General features: G+C 44.9%; 1 protein-coding gene across 1 annotated transcript; it reads left to right on the top strand.

Moving 5' to 3' along the window:
* Positions 1 to 15,937: 15,937 nt before the first annotated feature.
* On the top strand, positions 15,938 to 17,107 carry LOC124675526 (protein WHAT'S THIS FACTOR 1 homolog, chloroplastic-like). The gene has a single exon (XM_047211608.1). It carries the CDS (start codon positions 15,938 to 15,940, stop codon positions 17,105 to 17,107), a length of 1,170 nt encoding a protein of 389 aa, XP_047067564.1.
* Positions 17,108 to 19,083: the final 1,976 nt, after the last annotated feature.

Below are 19,083 nucleotides of genomic sequence, written 5' to 3'. Positions count from 1 at the left end.
GCTGCTCATATTTGTTGAGGAGATGCACGGAGAGTGGGCGCTGATACCGTATGCTTCTCACCTCCTCCTCGGTTAGGTACCGTCTATTATCATCTTGTGGCCGGTCGCGTGGAACGGCCTCCTCTTTATCTTTGCCACGAGAGTGGCTGCTCTCTGCTTTGTCCGCGCTATGGCAGTTCACCAGCCCAGCCATATTGACACTAAAGGAGAACCCTGGCTCCCTTATAGAGTGGCTGAGATCTACTGTATTGACGCCATGCGACAGACACGTGTTTCCTCTGAGCTTGATGTTGCGAGAACGGGTTGTCTCAAAGGAGCCGATGAGTTCGGCTTCAACGATGGCCTTCAGCTCATCGTACTTCTTCTTATGATTAGGAGGAAGATCCTCGTATGTGATCCGTTCCTCCGCCATCTCGGATGCCGATGTTGACGTGGATGTTGCAGAAGGTTGTCCCACCGGGCGTGCCAGAATGTGTTACCCTCCAAAACCCACCGACGGGCAATGGCTGAGCAACACGAAGAGCCGGGAAGCTCCCGGGGCCGCTTAGTGGATCCCCGGCACCTCGCGTCGTCCCGCAAATCTTCCGGCCAACGTCCCGGCGGTTGCTAGGGCGTGCCACCCGACCTAGACCCGATCAGGAAGGTGTTAGTGCTTCGATTGTTCCTGCATGGTAGACACGTAAACATTAAATACGAGCCCTATCGGCTCTCAGGTTTCCCGTGGATCGGCTCAAGGAGCCGATCGCCCCATGTTTCACGTTGGATTTACAATGGCATGGGGATCCTGCTTGATCAGGACAAAGCTAAAACGATCCACGACGGTTTAGGGTTTTCACCGCATAACCGGAACGTCCTACGTGTGATCGGGCCTAGCAGCTACGGAAGATGATGCAAACCACCCCTACGAGAGGCCTAAAAACCAACATAACGTCGATTCCCGGAACATCCCTCGCAGGGACGGTGAACAACATCTAGCGCACTACCGGATCCTCCGACCCCGGCGTAAGGCCTAACTATGCGGATATTAAACTAATCCTTGCGGAGCAAGGAGCAACTATAACGGATCGGATCTACTAAGTAACGAACAAGCAAGATGCTGCCCTTACGTCCGGATAGACGTAAGGGCAGCTAGGTGTCGAGGGACGGCATCGCCACGCGAGATATGCACGTGAAAGCATCAATGCAAGCCCCTAAACACCTAAGGATAAATAGTACCTGCTCGCCATCAACAAGGCTTCAAGCACGAGCAGTACAAAGTTGACGAATAAACGTATATCGCCTAGATCGCTAGATGCGATCTAGGCGAGCATGGTGCTTACCCGGGAGAAACCCTCGAAGAAAGGGGTGGCGATGCGCCTGATTTGTGTTGGTTGAACGATGATTGTCCTCCTTTCTCGATAACCCTAGATACATATTTATAGTCCAAGGGACTTTCTAATTGGGGCGTGCACCTAACCGTGCACGGGCCAGACTCTATCTCTTAATTCTAAATTACAATGCGATCTAATATGTTACAGATACATGGGCAGTTAAGCCCGAACTCCTTGCGCAAAGCCGCTTCAAAGACGCTCCACGTGTAATCTTCAAAGCCCATCTTCGCTTACGGCCCATCTCCTGATTTGGCCAAAATCGGGTGGTAACACGACCCACACGACATCCAGAGGCTGCCGGACACCTTCGCCGACTTCGTCGCCGGCGACAAGCGCCCGGGCTCGCTGCATCTGCAGGAGGATGACTGCGGCTGCTGCCGGCGGATCGTCGACGTGATCTACGACGCGTGCGGCAAGATGTACCTCCACATCGGCTGGGAGAAGTTTGCGCGCTACCACCGCCTCGAAGTCGGCTTCGTTCTTGTCTTCTCCTACTTTGGCGACAACGACATGAGCGCCAAGGTGTTCGACGAGACGCGTTGCCGCCGGAACTACCACGGCGACAGCGCCGAGAAGGACGACGACTGATGAGTGTTATTTTTTCGCAAGGAATATATGCAGTGAGGTTTCTAGTTGTTCTTCCTCGGAAGAACCAACAGGAGCACCCTCACCAGCTGGATTTTCCAGTTTGGGTGACTGAGTGTATCCTCGAGTGTTCTTTCTTGGAAGCTAACTCACGAAACCTTCGATGCCTGGCCTAGTTAGATTTAGTTATTTTGCAATATTTGATATTTGTGTCAACCATGGTTCAAACTATGTATTAGTTTGTGGAAAACCACGTTCTAAATTATGTCCTCGTGTAAACCACGTTTCCAATTATGTATTAGTTTGTAGAATATTTCTTTTTCTTTATTGAAATAAAAATACAAAAAAACAAAAAAAAAGTATTTTAATGTTTGGGGGCGGCGTTTGGGGGACGCGGCTGAGGAGCGACGTCCCCCAAACGCGGCACGAACGAAACATGTCCCCCAAATGCTTAATCTGGTGCCGTTTGTGAGACGGTTTGGAGGACACAACTGAAGATGCTCTAATTGCACCATTCAACCAAGTTTTAGTTTAGGCCATATTCATCGTGTCAGGGGGTAAATTGCAAAAAAGCTAGCAGAATGATGCAGGCCTGCAGCAAAAACATGAGCACAAACAGATAAGGCATGTTTGGTAACCTGAAATCCCCTTGGTTCACATGTAGTAATCAACTGATTAGCCCATCAATGATTAATTAGTCCATTGCACTCATAAGCAGTCAGCCCAAATACCCATCAACCCATGTACACGTACATCTTTAGGCCATTTTGGAAAGGCCTGATCGATCTAATTCCTAGATGCAGTTTCTTTTCACGGTAAATCTGCTTGCGTGTGTGTCAGGGAAATTCTATACACCGATCAGGTCAGTGCCTTGCACATCCTGGTCGGGTATTGGACCGGGTATTGGATCTGGCCCATTTTCACCTTTTTTTATCTTTTTCATTTTCATTTTTTGTTTCTGTTTTATTTTCTTTGTTTGTTTCCTTTTCTTTTATGTTTATTTTTCTTTTTGTTTAAAATCAAAAAAAATTAAATATGTAAATAGTTCAAATTCAAAACGTTTAAATTTAAAAAGTGTTCAAAACGAAAAATGTTCAAAGCTAAAAATTGTTCATATCCGAAAATGTTTATACTCGAAAAATGTTCAAATTTAAAATATGTTCGTTCTAAAAAATGTTCAAATTTTGGGAAAATCGAATTTTTAAAAAAATGTTCATTCTAAAAGATATTCAAATTTTGAAAAATGATCAATCTAAAAAATATCAAATTTTGAAAAATGATATTCTAAAAAATTATTTTAAGAAAGATAAAAAAATTAAACTTCCAGATTAAAAAACTGATTGATTTTTTTTTCTTTTTAAAAAACAAAAATATATAAATAGAAAAGAAAACGAAATAGAATAAGAAAAATAAAATCGACCTTACCTGATGGGCCGCGGCCCACTACACAGCCGCTGGGTCGGGGGTGTGCGGCACCGCTGAAAGGATCGTATGCCGCACCTAGAGGGGGGTGAATAGGTGCTAACCAATTTTTAGTTCCTTTTCAATTTAGGCTTGACACAAAGATAAATTCTCTAGATATGCAACTATGTGAATTTACCTATATGACAAGGTCAACGACTAAGAAAGATATAGCTACGCAATATATAGGGGAGATAATAGGATAGAGGTAACCGAGAGTGGAGCACGCGGAGATACGTAGTGGATTCCCGTAGTTCCTTTCCTTTGCAAAAATGTACGTCTAGTGGTCGCTACGGAAGCCAGACCAACGCCACGAAGGCTTCACTCAGGTCTCCTATGAGCACCGCCATGAAGGCCTAGCCCACTTCCACTAAGGGATTTTCTCGAGGCGGAAACCGGGCCTTTACAAGGTTCTTGGGGCACACATCCACAACCAAATTGGAGGCTTCCAAATCTGTAACACAACAACAACAAGAACAATATCAAGTACAAATAACTAGGATTTCTCAAAAGAGGAACACTAGCAAAGGGCCCTCAAGCATATGAGGGGGAAATGGAAATCGCTTCGGTGAGGATGTAGATCGGGGTCTTCTCCTTCGAATCTCCAAAGAGTAAGAGCTTTGGTTGGGTGGAGGAGGAGATCTTGTGATTCTTGTGTTTCTTGAGTTGGCTTGAGTTGGCTCTAATGGTGATGAACTTGGGGAATGATTGAGCACTTTGGGGAGGAGAAAGAAGGGGGCATTTATACCCCCATCAAAAGTCCGGCCTTGGATCCAGGGGGTTACTGAGCGGCATCGCCAAAAGTCCTTAGCCGAATATCCGACCTGGTGAAGTTGATGCAGCTTCTTTTGTCTTGTTTTTCCACACAAAACAACCACATATATATACCTATATATTATCTGCACCATCTCATCAAACATTAGAGTATCACATATATTGACATCAAACATTCAAAACATAAACCAAGAGATGTTCTTTCAACCGCGTCCGCACCGACCTGGTCGGTGCCTACCGGCCACCGCACACCCCCTGGTCGGGTTTGGGCCAGGCCCAGTTCGCTGTCTTTTTTTCGGTTTTCTGTTTCTTTTTTTCGTTTTTTATTTTTTCCTTTTTCTTTTATGTTTTCTTTCTTATTTTGTTTTTCTTTCTTCTTTTGTTCAAATCTGAATTTTTTTCAAATTTCAAAAATGTTCAAAGTCAAAAAGTGTGCAAATTAGAAAATGTTCAAATTCGAAAATTGTGCAAATTCAAAAATCGTTCACTTTTGAAATTTGTTCAAATTTGAAAATCGTTCAATTTCAAAATTTATTCAAATTCAAAATATCGTTCGATTTTTGAAATTTGTTCAAATTCAAAAATCATTCAATTCGAATTTTGTTCAAATTTGAAATTGTTCAGATTTAAAACAGAGAAAAATTGAGAAAGGAAAAAAGAAAAACAAACATGGGCCGGCCCAACATACCTAGCCTGGGTATGCGGTGGTCCGTCTGCACCGAATCCACAGCGAATTGTGGACCGGCCCAACAAAGACCTGGGGGGTGGTCGGTGGCTGTTATACACCGACCAGATCGGTGTAAAGCAGCTCCCGTCCCTGCGTGCCAGCCGCCTATTTCTGTGCGTCTGGCTGCTAGTGCTAGGGCTGAAGGGCACTTGCCGCTGCTACAGCTCGCTGTGCGATCCCGCCGTTTCTTCCACTCGCCGGCTTTACCGGTGCGGGCATGTGGTACTATACGGGCTACCTCTCTTGTTCCAATCAAATTGTCTACTATTAATTTTCGTCCCCCGTCTTCATCGATCTAGGGCACGGGTAGGAGCAACACCTTAGAGTGCTTCATCAATCGTCAGCAACTAGCAAATAGCGATGGCTGCCGCCACGGACTATAATCAGTTGCTGAGGGGGTGACTATGAGTCGATGACTCCGGAATAATTTCTCTCTATGTACGTACTCCGGCAAATTGATCACTACTCCTATGCAATACTAAGTAATTAATCCCATTTGATTGTGTGTGCACGCATTCGTAGCGACCAAGCCTAATTTGAACGCTGGTCTAAGCAGTGATGACTAGATACCCAAAACTGAGTAAATGAGCTAGCTAAATAAAAAGTTATTTAACCAGGATTGCTTTTTTATTAGTATATATCCTAAACGTTTGTATCATATACTTTGTCACAAGGTATTTGGTAATATATCACGATAGTTTGATTACCAAACTCCTCTACATGGTGGGTATATGAATTTATTCACCATTGTTAGCTATGCTATGCACCCTCGTAATCATTTCGGATGTTGAATACCATTGATACCAGTTTGGAAAGACGTTTTTTTTGCTTCATTATTGCCTACCCCCTCCTATACCTAAATCCTGGCCCCGTGATACGTCTCCAACGTATCTATAATTTTTTATGTTCCATGCTAGTTTTATGACAATATCAACATGTTTTAGTCATACTTTATAATATTTTATGCATTTTTCGGAACTAACCTATTAACAAGATGTTGAAGTGCCAGTTCCTGTTTTGTGCTGTTTTTGGTTTCAGAAATCTTACACAGGAAATATTCTCGGAATTGGACGAAACAAAAGGCCACGTTCTTATTTTTCCAGGGGCTTCACGGAGTCCGAAGGAGAGACGAAAGGGGGCCACGAGGTGCCCACACCCTAGGGGGGCGCAGGCCCAGCCCTGGCCGCGCCGCCGAGTGGGGACCCCACCTCGGGACTCCACCGACATCGCCCCTTCGCCTATATATTCTCCCCGTCGCGAAAACCCTAAAACATCCAGTCATATTCCACGAAGAGTTTCGTAGCCGCCGCCATCGCGAAGACAAGTTTCGGGGGACAGAAGTCTCTGTTCCGGCACGCCGCCGGGAACGGGGAATTGCCCCCGCAATCCATCTCCATCGACACCACCGCCATCTTCATCTTCGTTGCTGTCTCCCATGATGAGGAGGGAGTAGTTCTCCCCCGAGGCTGAGGGCTCTACCGGTAGCTATGTGGTTCATCTCTCTCTCCCATGGTGTGATCTTTATGTGATCATGAGCTTTGTATCACTATTAATCTATGTGCTACTCTAGTGATGTTATTAAAGTAGTCTATTCCTCCTCCATGATGTAAAGGTGACAGTGTGTGCATCATGTAGTATTTGGCGTAGGTTATGATTATAATCTCTTGTAGATTATGAAGTTAACTATTACTATGATAGTATTGATGTGATCTATTCCCCCTTTCATAGCTATTGGTGACAATGTGTATGCTATGTTAGTACTAGGTCTAAATTGCAACGGTCTATTATGCACTCTAGAGGTTACTTTAATATGAACTCCGGATGTTGTGGAGCTTGTTTACTCCGGCTTGAGGTGTGCTCTTGTAGCCCTACACAATGAATGGTGTTTGTTATCCAACAAGAGAGTGTTTGAAAGTAGCACAAGTGAGGAGAAGTTATTTATTTATTATGTGATCATTGTTGAGAGTGTCCACTAGTGAAAGTATGATCCCTAGGCCTTGTTTCCAAATACTGCAAACATCGCTTATTTACTGTTTTACTGCATCTTTACTTCCTACAATATTTACTTCAGATCGCAATTACCGTTTACCACCATCTATACCACCTGCGTTTTAATATCTCTTCGCCGAACTAGTGCACCTATACATATGACAAGTGTATTAGGTGTGTTGGGGACACAAGAGACTTCTTGTATCTTAATTGCAGGGTTGCTTGAGAGGAATATCTTTGACCTCTACCTCCCTGAGTTCGATAAACCTTGGGTGATTCACTTAAGGAAAACTTGCTGGCTGTTCTACAAACCTCTGCTCTTGGAGGCCCAACACCGTCTACGAGGAATAGAAGCGTGCGTAGACATCAAGCTATTTTCCGGCGCCATTGCCGGGGAGGTAAGGTAAAAGGTATTCACATCCTCCGACTACTAAGCTATTTCCTAGCACTCGTTGCCGGTGTGTGAGTGCTCGAAGCTATCTCCTTTAGATTCTGCAATTATATCTTTTTGTTTCTTGTTTTTATTTCACTAGTTAGGCTTAATGGAAAACAACAAAAATATTAGAGATCTTTATAGTATTTATCTTGAGTTAGGACATGAGGTGTTTGAAGAGAAAATTAAAAAACCTATGGAACTTATGCATGCTAATGGCAATGTTATTAGTATGAATGCTTTGAACACCATTGTTGCTAATGCTATGGAAAATTCTAAGCTTGGGGAAGCTGGTTTTGAGGAGCATGATATTTTTAGTCCCCCAAGCATGGAGGAGAAAATTTACTTTGATGATACTTTGCCTCCTATATATGATGATTACAATGATGACTATCATATTTTCAGTCCACCTACTATTGAGGAGAAAATTAATTATGATCACAAGTTAAGTGCCTCAAAAAAATTCTTCTTTACGGACTGTTCTGTTTTGACAGATTCTGCCTTTTATTTCGCATTGCCTCTTTTACTGTGTTTGAGTGGATTTCTTTGCTCCATTAAATTTCAGTAGCCTTGGGTAATGTCCAGAAGTGTTGGGAATGATTGTGTCCTTGCTGAACATGTGAATTTTTGATTATGCACTAAGCCTCTAATGAGATTGCTTTGAGTTTGGTGTGAAGGAAGTTTTCAAAGGTCAAGAGAGAAGGGTGATATAATGTGATCAAGAAGAGTGAAGAGCCTAAGCTTGGGGATGCCCCCATAGTTCATCCCTGCATATTTCAAGAAGACTCAAGCATTTAAGCTTGGGGATGCCCAAGGCATCCCCTTCTTCATCAACAACTTATCAGGTCACCTCTAGTGAAACTATATTTTTATTCCGTCACATCTTATGTACTTTACTTGGAGCGTCTGTGTGTTTGTTTTGTTATTTTCATTCTCTGAATAAAATCGGATCCTAAACATCCTTGTGTGGGAGAGAGACACGCTCCGCTTTTTCATATGAACACTAGTGTTCTTCGTTTTTACTTTTAATGTTCAATGGCGAAAGTTGATCGCTTCACTTATTATTATTTGGTTGGAAACAGTAAAATGCTTCATGTGGTAATTGGTATATTGTCTTGAATAATTTGATACTTGGCAATTGTTTTGAGCTCTCATAGATCATGTTTAAGCTCTTGCATCATGTAGTTTAAATCTATTAGTGGAGAACTATCGTAGAGCTTGTTGGAATTTGGTTTGCATGATTGGTCTCTCTAAGGTCTAGATATTTTCTGGTAAAAGTGTTTGAACAACAAGGAAGACAGTGTAGAGTCTTATAATGCTTGCAATATGTTCTTGTGTAAGTTTTTGCTGTACCGGTTCATACTTGTGTTTGCTTCAAACAACCTTGCTAGCCAAAGCCTTGTACCGAGAGGAAATGCTTCTCGTGCATCCAAAAACCTTGAGCCAAAACCTATGCCATTTGTGTCCACCATAACTACCTATATGTGGTATTTTTCTGCCATTCCAAAGTAAATTGCTTGCGTGCTACCTTTAAAATTTCATTCCTTGTCTTTACAATACATAGCTCATGGGAAAGTAGCCTAAAAAACTATTGTGGTGATGAATATGTTGCTATGTATCTTAGTTCTTATAATTTGCTTGTTGAATATCATGTGAGTTGTTATGCATGTTTGTCTTGTCTGAAGAAAGGGAGATTTCTCATGATTAAATGGTTTGAGTATGCATATTGTTAGAGAAGAACATTGGGCCGCCAACCAAAGCCATGTATCATGGTGGAAGTTTCAGCTTGGACATTAATCCTCAGAATCTCTTATGAGAATATTATTTGTTGTTGAATGCTTTAAGCATTAAAAAGAGGAGTCCATTATCTGTTTTCTATGTTGTCCCGGTATGGATGTCCTTAAGTTGAGATCTATCAAAATCGAGAAATCAAATGCGATTTATCTCCTTGGACCTTTGTACGAGTGGCATAGAGGTACCCCTTTGTGACACTTGGTTGAAACATATGTAATGCAATGATAATCCATGGAAGTCCGAGCTAATTAGGACAAGGTGCGGGCACTATTAGTATTCGATGCATGAGGCTTGCAACTTATAGGAGGTTTTATACATAACACATATGAATTATTACTACCGTTGACATAATTGTTTCCATGTTTTCAAAATAAAAAGCTCTAGCACATGAGTAATCCCTGCTTCCCTCTGCGAAGGGCCTTTCTTTTACTTTATGTTGAGTCAGTTTACCTACTTCTTTCTATCTTAGAAGCAAACACTTGTGTCAACTGTGTTCATTGATTCTTACATGTTTACTTATTGCACTTGTTATATTACTTTGTGTTGACAATTATCCATGAGATATACATGTTACAAGTTGAAAGCAATTGCTGAAACTTAATCTTCCTTTGTGTTGCTTCGAAACCTCTTACTTTGAATCTATTGCTTTATGAGTTAGCTCTTATGCAAGTCTTTTTGATGCTTGTCTTGAAAGTACTATTCATGAAAAGTTTTTTCTATATGATTCAGTTATTTAGTCATTATCTTTTTGTTAGTAAACCATTGCTTTGAATCACTTCATTCATCTCATATGCTTTACAATAGTATTGATCAAGATTATGTTGGTAGCATGTCACTTCAGAAATTATCCTTGTTATCGTTTACCTACTCGAGGGCGAGTAGGAACTAAGCTTAGGGATGCTTGATATGTCTCCAACGTATCTATAATTTCTTATGTTCCATGCTAGTTTTATGACAATACCAACATGTTTTAGTCATACTTTATAATGTTTTATGCATTTTCCGGAACTAACCTATTAACAAGATGCTGAAGTGTCAGTTCCTGTTTTGTGTTGTTTTTGGTTTCAGAAATCTTACACAGGAAATATTCTCGGAATTGGACGAAACAAAAGGCCACGTTCTTATTTTTCCAGGGGCTTCACGGAGTCCGAAGGAGAGACGAAAGGGGGCCATGAGGTGCCCACACCCTAGGGGGCGCGGGCCCAGCCCTGGCTGCGCCGCCGAGTGGGGACCCCACCTCGGGACTCCACCGACATCGCCCCTTCGCCTATATATTCTCCCCGTCGCGAAAACCCTAAAACATCCAGTCATATTCCACGAAGAGTTTCGTAGCCGCCGCCATCGCGAAGACAAGTTTCGGGGGACAGAAGTCTCTGTTCCGGCACGCCGCCGGGACGGGGAATTGCCCCCAGAATCCATCTCCATCGACACCACCGCCATCTTCATCGCCGTTGCTGTCTCCCATGATGAGGAGGGAGTAGTTCTCCCCCGAGGCTGAGGGCTCTACCGGTAGCTATGTGGTTCATCTCTCTCTCCCATGGTGTGATCTTTATGTGATCATGAGCTTTGTATCACTATTAATCTATGTGCTACTCCAGTGATGTTATTAAAGTAGTCTATTCCTCCTCCATGATGTAGAGGTGACAGTGTGTGCATCATGTAGTACTTGGCGTAGGTTATGATTATAATCTCTTGTAGATTATGAAGTTAACTATTACTATGATATTATTGATGTGATCTATTCCCCTTTCATAGCTATTGGTGACAATGTGTATGCTATGTTAGTACTAGGTCTAAATTGAAACGGTCTATTATGCACTCTAGAGGTTACTTTAATATGAACTCCGGATGTTGTGGAGCTTATTTACTCCGGCTTGAGGTGTGCTCTTGTAGCCCTACACAATGAATGATGTTTGTTATCCAACAAGAGAGTGTTTGAAAGTAGCACAAGTGAGGAGAAGTTATTTATTTATTATGTGATCATTGTTGAGAGTGTCCACTAGTGAAAGTATGATCCCTAGGCCTTGTTTCCAAATACTGCAAACATCGCTTATTTACTTGTTTTACCGCATCTTTACTTCCTGCAATATTTACTTCAGATCGCAATTACCGTTTACCACCACCTATACTACCTGCGTTTTAATATCTCTTCGCAGAACTAGCTAGTGCACCTATACATCTGACAAGTGTATTAGGTGTGTTGGGGACACAAGAGACTTCTTGTATCTTAATTGCAGGGTTGCTTGAGAGGAATATCTTTGACCTCTACCTCCCTGAGTTCGATAAACCTTGGGTGATTCACTTAAGGGAAACTTGCTGCTGTTCTACAAACCTCTGCTCTTGGAGGCCCAACACTGTCTACAGGAATAGAAGCGTGTGTAGACATCACCCCGCCCCTGCCTGGGCTCCTCCACGTTGTCGCACTGCACGGTTCTTAAAGCACCCTCGGGCTAGGCTCTGGAGGAACGCCCTGTTTGGCCGTTTCCAGTGAGCCACCCTCGTCGCCGCACAAATCGGCAACGTCGCGTTCCCGCAGAGCCACTGAGGGGAGATGGCGCGAGCTCGCGCGGAACGGCAAAAACTCGGCGGGATGAATTCGGTCACCGCGCTCCAAATTTCGCCACCGTACATAGGGGCGGCTCTCTCACCGCCAAATCCAAATCCCTCAATCCCCCCATCTCGAGCTCATCCACCCTTCCTGATCTAGCGATATGGCTGGCTCTTCCTCACCAGCACGATCGGCGAGGCCGGCGGTGGCAACGTTGGCCGTCGCGGTGGGCTACTTGACGCGACTTGTCGTCTTCTTCCTCTCGCATCGATGACTCCAGTTGTTGTAAGCTTCAGCAAACCCTAGCCTTATATTTAGATCTTTTGGGTACACAGGGGGAGCTGATAGAATCCATTGTAGGTCATTTCTTTGTCACCTATCGAGGTTGGATCTGACTCTACCACGGGGACGGTTGTCGAGGTTGCATCTGACTCTACCACGGGGACGGTTGTCGAGGTTGCATTTGACTCTACCATAGGGACGGTTGTAGTCGTTTCATCTGACCCTTCCACGATGACGGTTATGCTGCATGCATCTTTGCGAGGGTCCCCTGCTTCCCTGACCTCGGTGTTGCATGTGGCTCTTCTGACTATAAGGCCACTCTTTCTTTTTTGGTAGTTTATTGACGTTGGTAGTGCTAGTTTATTGATGTGCTAATGCTTAAGGATGTAGATGTGGTAGTGTGGTAGTTCATTGATGTGCTAACGCTTAAGGATGTGGGGACGATAGTGGTAGTTGATTGATGTGCTAACGCTTAGCTACGTTCTTCTGGTATTTGTCATGTAGGCGATCATACCATTGGGCTCCCCTAATCTTTCTCCTTCAACTATGTCATATAGGCGATCATACCATGTAGGCGATCATACCATTGGACTCTACCATGTGTGTTTGTAATCAGAAGTGCCATGGTTTGGCAAACTAAGATTTCAGAATTTGTGCTGAAGCGGTTGGTTGAGCTCGTCCATACCGCTGTCTGTTTTAACCTGGAATTCCAAGAGGCCTAGATGAGGAAGGTAGCTGCCGATGTTCTTGCATTTGCTGGCATACATACGATCACTCTTCGGATCTACAACCACATCGAAAGTGGAGGACCAAGTGGAGCGTCATAAGCAAGATCAAATCCGATCGCACTCTCGACCGGAGCAAAGATGGTTGCTCGCTTCTATGCTACTAATGAAGAGATGATGCATGAGTACATTAGGGTAGTAAGCTTCATTGAGTTTCTTCATAGATCTAAAAGTATGTCATTGTTATCCGCACTAACACTTATTCCTTTTGGATTAGCGCTGCCCGAGGCATCATGCGTACGTCGGGAACCTAATCAGAAACTATGCTGACATGAAGACGATCTTCACGCCCCGTTTTATCTACAAGGCGCAACTATACCAACCTAACTTGCCGGTCAAGGCAATCAACTCCATTGCGGATAACGAAGAAGAGTATGCCGAGTACCGCCACCGCAGCCATCGAGAGGGCGACCCGGCTTAGGACCCGGCAACGGAACCAGCTTCTCGCTTAGTGCTCCATGATGTGCTGATTTTTGGAGGTGCTCTTGTATCCCTCGATTAGCTAGGACTTGCTTGAACCGATCCCCGATCTGTAATGATAAACTTGTTCGAGGTGGTATATACTAATCCCTCATGTGATGAACCAAACAAGGTGTGCGATGCACGACCAGGGGAGAAAGACGTCTGTGCATGCACCCAAACAATTGGGGCTGGCTTCCCTCTCCGGTGCAGAAAATTCCAAATGGAAACCAAACGGCACACCTTTTATGACCTATGCCCCATTTGCAACGCGCGTGCGCTCCCATCTCACTACGCCGATGAGGTCCAAATGGAGCCCAGGCTACCAAATGGGCCCATAAGGCATCTCCAGTCGGCCTCCATACCGCATCCAACATCGACACACAAGTAGCTTTATGAACACCTCCTTGTTCATCCTAAATAGGTGCCGAATTTACTCTCGGGTACATGTTGGGTGGTCGGCAAAATAGTTGGCATCTCGCATGGCATAATCCCCCATCCTTTGCTTTTCCTCGCTCTTCCTTCTCCCAAAATTCAAACCTATGTCTCGGAGCGACATTCTTTAGCTCACCAGATTGTAATTGTAGAAAACAAACGAGAACCGCCGAGTGCTCATCTGGTATTGGCTTCCTCTTTCAAGAAATGATGTTTCATCATCTCGTCTTCTCTATCCATAGTCTACGAAACAACGGACAACCAATTAACTGAACAATGGGGACAACAACAAAATCTAGAAATAAATCCTACTGAGGCAAATGGCCGAACACCTTGTGTGTAAGGCGGACATGCGAGGTCGCCGCGAGTCGAGACAAGCGGCGAGAGGGGCAACCAAGGCGGTGGGTGTCGGTCATGGATTGGTGTAGGCGCATCTAGCCAATTGGTGTCGAGAGGGGACACTAGCGATAATTGCCGTGGCAATTTTGCGTGCATGGGAAAGGTCTCGAGCAGGTGAGAGGCGATTTAGCAGGGAAAGAATGGGGCTAGTTCGCTAGCTACTAATGCCCGCCGATCGGTGTACGACATGGCAGCTAGGCGATTTAGCAGGGAAAGAATGGGGCTAGTTCGCTAGCTACTAATGCCCGCCGATCGGTGTACGACATGGCAACTACTTCGACTTCTGTCCGACGCCTCACAGTCGGCCTCCCGTGGGTAGGGATCAACATGAGGGCGCCATACATTTTTTGGGCCACAGAAGGGATCCAGGCCGTGCTTGGACACCTTTTTTTTCTATCTGAGTGTGCCCCAGTAGAGAGGGGATATGGATGACGTAGCTCACGATGCTTTTGAATTGGTAGATTGAGTGTTGTCTTTGTAGAATTGCATAGCTCGGGTTCTAGCGGAAGGAGTACATCTTTTTGGAGAATAATAGAGCCTTTTTTGAATGTTTTGAAATCAATATTTTTAAGTTCTATACAATTTTGAAAAATGCTTAGCTGTAAATAATGATGAATTGTACATATGTTCAAAAAATCAATGTGAAATTGTCGTGGTATCGCCATACGGGTGGCTAAACTAGAGGTGTGTAGCCAACAGAGCAACCGATGGGTTTCGATTACGGGATTAGGCGCAAGGAAATTGTGATGTACCCAGGTTTAGGGCCCTCGCCACACACGATTCAAACGACTCTCCTCGGGTGGCAATCGGTCGGGACGAAAAGGACGCTGGACGCAACTCGGAAACTGCTCGCTAGCGCGATTTCTTAGTGGGCTCGGCCCATGTAGCTCGTTAATCCTTTCTTTCGCTGCTGTCGCGAGAAAAGCCAAAAATAGACGCCGAATTCAGGAATCGAACTCACGCAGAGGGCATGGTTATGCTAGAACGGAACCGGTAGACCAATACTAGTTATTGCATTTGTAGAAGTAACATTTTTATATACATACGCCGCTGTTTCGTCTTGTGTTTTTCATTTTTCTTTTCAGATTTTTTATATTTCTCCATTTCAGTACATGCAGCTTAGTACGCTCTTTTTTCCCTTACTTTTCCGATTTTTTTCTTCTTCTCCTTCTTCTTTTATTCTTCTATTTTATATTCTTCTTCCCTTTATGTGTATTTTTCTTTCTTTTCTTTTACCTAGTTCCCCATAGTGTAGAATGTTGTTCCCCTTCGTCCAGATTCTTGTTTCATTTCGTGGAGGCTGTTGTTCCCCACCGTATAAATTTTCAAATATAAATTTTGTTCAAATTCATAAATGTTCAAATTCGGAAATTGTTCATAGAGTAAAATACATTTTTATGCAAATTTTAAAATATTTAAATCTGAAAAATGTTCAGATTTTAAAAAGTTATTTCTTTTTAATTTGAATTTTTTCAATTTTGACAAATGTTCAGATTTAGAAAAAAAATTAAAAAAAACAAACAACAGAAAAAAAACGAAAAGATAAAAACGCATTACCTGATGTTGGGCCGCGGCCCAGCTAGCTACCCGGGACGCGCGAGGGTGTGCGGTATCCTCCCAGCGCCGACCAGGTCGGTGTCCAGGAGCTCCCGCGGGCGCGAGGGAGGAGGACCCCGCAACTCTCAGTTCAATCGGAGCCTGCCAATCGCGTCCAATGGAGGAAGATCTCTCAATGGGCCTATGAGCCTAGAATAAATACTGGGCCGTCAGCGAACTGAACGCAATCCGAGCTTCACCCCAGGTGAAAAAGCCGATTATCAGCCCATGTCCAAAATAAGCCCAATTATTCGCATCACCCCGTCCTGCTGCCGCCGCCGCCGCCGCTGAAGCGCGGCTATGGCGCGGTGGTCGTCTCCCAAGGACCCGCCGCTGGAGGCGGCCCTCCGCCGCAACCGGCGCTGGATCGTAAACAACCAGATCAAGCGCCTCCTCCTCCGCTTCCCGTCCCGCTCCGCCCCAGTCCGCCTCCTCCAGTCCCGCTTCAAGACGCTCGACCTCCTCGGCCGCGCCGCCAACTGGCTCCGCAAGTACCCATCCTGCTTCGACATCTTCACCGGCGACGGCCCGTCCGGGAGCGGCGGGGAGCTCTGCTTCGGCTTCACCAAGCGGATGGCCGAGCTCGTCGACGCCGAGGAGGCCGCCGTCGCCGCGTCTGAGCCAGCCATGGCCGACCGGCTCGCGCGGGTGCTCATGCTCGCCCGCGGGCGCCGCCTCCAGGTCTCCAAGCTCGCCGCGCTGCGCGGACCGCTTGGCCTCCCCGACGACTACCTCCTCCGCGTCCTGCCGGCCCACACCGACCTCTTCCGCCTCGCCAACCCGTACCCTCACCGCCGCAACGCCGCCGAGCTGGATCTGCTCCGGTGGGTTCCCTCCCTCGCCATCTCCTCCATCGAGGCCGCTGCCTCCAAGAGAAACTCCCTCCCGAGGTTCACCTGCTCGTTGCCGTCCTCTTGGGTCAAGTCCCACGAAAAGATGGAGGATTTCAACTCCACGCCTTACATTTCGCCCTACTCGGAGGACTGGGCGGTGCCCAGCACGGACGCGGAGGCCGAGAAGCGCGCCGTCGCGGTGGTTCATGAGTTCCTTTCGCTCACCATGTGGAGAAAGATTTCGGTTATGAAGCTTGAGCACTTCAGGTGGGAGTTCGGGCTGCCGGAGGACATTGGTAGGCTGCTGCTCCGGCATCCATGCCTCTTCTATGTGTCGAATCGATACAAACTCCACACGGTGGTGCTTCGTGAGGGTTACGACGTGTCCGAGCTGAGGGTGAAGGATCCAGTGGTGGCGGCAAAGGATAGGCTCGGGGAGCTCATGCAGGAGGGGCTGCACGAGTATAACCAGCGGCGACGTGCTGCAAATTTGGAGAATAAGAGGAGGAGAGGCGATGTTGATGTAAAGAAGGAGGAAGAGGAGCCAGAGGATGAGGCAGCACGGTTGGACAGTGCGGAGAAGAGGGAGGAGAGGAGGAGATTTTACAAGGTGCTGTTTGGTGATGACAACCGGTGATCGGTTTTATGCAAGCTTGGGGCTCATCATATCCATTGTTGGAATGTTTGTTCAGTCTCACTATTGATTGAAGCAGCTACTGATTGATCCAGTAAGAGTGGCATTGCTGAAGGCATGAGTCTGCAGGTGAAAATAATTCGGTTTGGTGTTGTTGCTGGTCATAGAGAATCTAATTCCCGACCTGCTACTGTTTCTTCTAAGAACATGTGATTAAACAGCTGCAAGAATGCCACCAGCTGGTTAGTTTGTTCTTTGGGTGGATTGCAACAATTGTAGCAATCTCTCATATGGATAATTCCGTGTGAACAGTTGATGGGATTTGGCAAGGAGAACGATTTCTGTGAAGGAAGGCAACATATTGATGACATGAATTAGTGATGTCTGTGATAAAGATGGGAAGATTTATATGATAACTTGACTTGGGAGTGAATCAACAACAATGCAGACTGGTGCTGTATCATCGCATAGAAGAAACTCATAAGCAGCAAATGCTCCTTATGAAAGGCACTGATATTGTTTGATCTTTGAGCACAGTAAGAGTTGTACACTTCTTCTGGATAGTGTTTTGTGCAACAATATCTTCAGCCCAGGAAACGGAACCTCGATGCGCATGATTTAACATTTGAGGTAACTATTTCCCTGGATTAAAACCTTTTCTCCTGTATCTGTACACATTTCTTAGGACTATATTTTGTTATAGTTGAACTCTCTCATGTGTTCATTTAGGCATTCCAGATATGAGCTTCTATAGATATAAAACTTTTTCAGAAAGTCGTTTGTGTGTTTTGTCTAGTCATTTTTAAAATAACATATTTTAGCGGAAATACTTTTGTACACACACGCATGGGTGTGGGTGTTTCCGTCACCGTTCATTTATTCCCCGAGATTCGTGCCCACCATGGTAGATGGAAAGATTCCTTTCTCTTTGGTATCATTTAAATTTTACTGAGATGATTCCTCGTCTTGAAGTTAGCACTTATTTGCATATGCCAATTTGCCAGCGAGTAGAGAGGACTAGTGTGCCATTGCAGTGCGGACTGAGCGGTACATTTATATGGCACAGGCGACATGTGCGCAAATGTAACCTACAGCCTGCTCACCGGATGTTGACTGATGAGTCTTAAATAAAAGTAACAAAAGCCAAAACACAAGGATACATAAATGAGATTTAACAGCGTCGGATCAAATGTGGCTGAGAGAGTATTGGAAAATGAAGATCAACACAAAGCCGTTGAAGAGAGTCGCCAAGCATCCCAGCCATCAAATTCTGGATTTATTCATGGTCTAAAAGCACTTCCATCCCTTGCTTTTCTGGTGCTGTCATATCCACCACCATCTCGTTGCTACCTTTCCATCCTGTAAATGTAATTATTCATCATGGCATTTCTTGTGAACATTTGTTTATTATCTATCTTTTCTTTCACCCAGAAGGAGGAGAGATACCTTTGGACATGTTGAACCCGCGGTTTTCTAGCTCTTTGTACTCTTGGCATAGCGCACAACTTTCACAGAACATGTGGACGCAGCAATCCATGAAGGGTGATCCGGGGAAGTTGTATTGTGCCCTCAGTGAGGAGCGTTTGGTACAAGAATACAGCCAGTGGCAGCCAATGGACCCTAGCAAAACATATAGAGTCCCCTGTATGCAGCATGCTGAAAACAAGGAGAGTCAACTAACAAGACATTCAGTTTTTCTGCTTGAACCCAAGAGAAAATTATAAGTGCACCACGTACATGATGAGCCTTTGTCCGTAATGTCAGCAATGCGGCCAAATGTAATGCAGGGGCACCAACATGTCAAGCAACCTGTAGCGTTAACAAAGAAAATGAAATATCAACGACTAATTGATATTGTACGTTATCAAAAATCTCCACACAACAAGAACATTAGATGATAGCTTTGCATACATGTGCCGCAGTCTCCAAAGGAGCCACAAAGCCCAGTTGACCACTTTCCCACCTTGCTGGTCATTTGT

This window comes from Lolium rigidum, chromosome 1 (genome assembly GCF_022539505.1).
Source record: "Lolium rigidum isolate FL_2022 chromosome 1, APGP_CSIRO_Lrig_0.1, whole genome shotgun sequence".
NCBI classification, from domain to species: Eukaryota; Viridiplantae; Streptophyta; class Magnoliopsida; order Poales; family Poaceae; genus Lolium; species Lolium rigidum.
This window is presented reverse-complemented; position numbering and strand designations above follow the sequence as displayed.

Coding starts and splice junctions, on each gene's coding strand:
- LOC124675526 (XM_047211608.1), top strand. CDS start 15,938: ATGGCGCGGTGGTCGTCTCCCAAGGACCCGCCGCTGGAGGCGGCCCTC.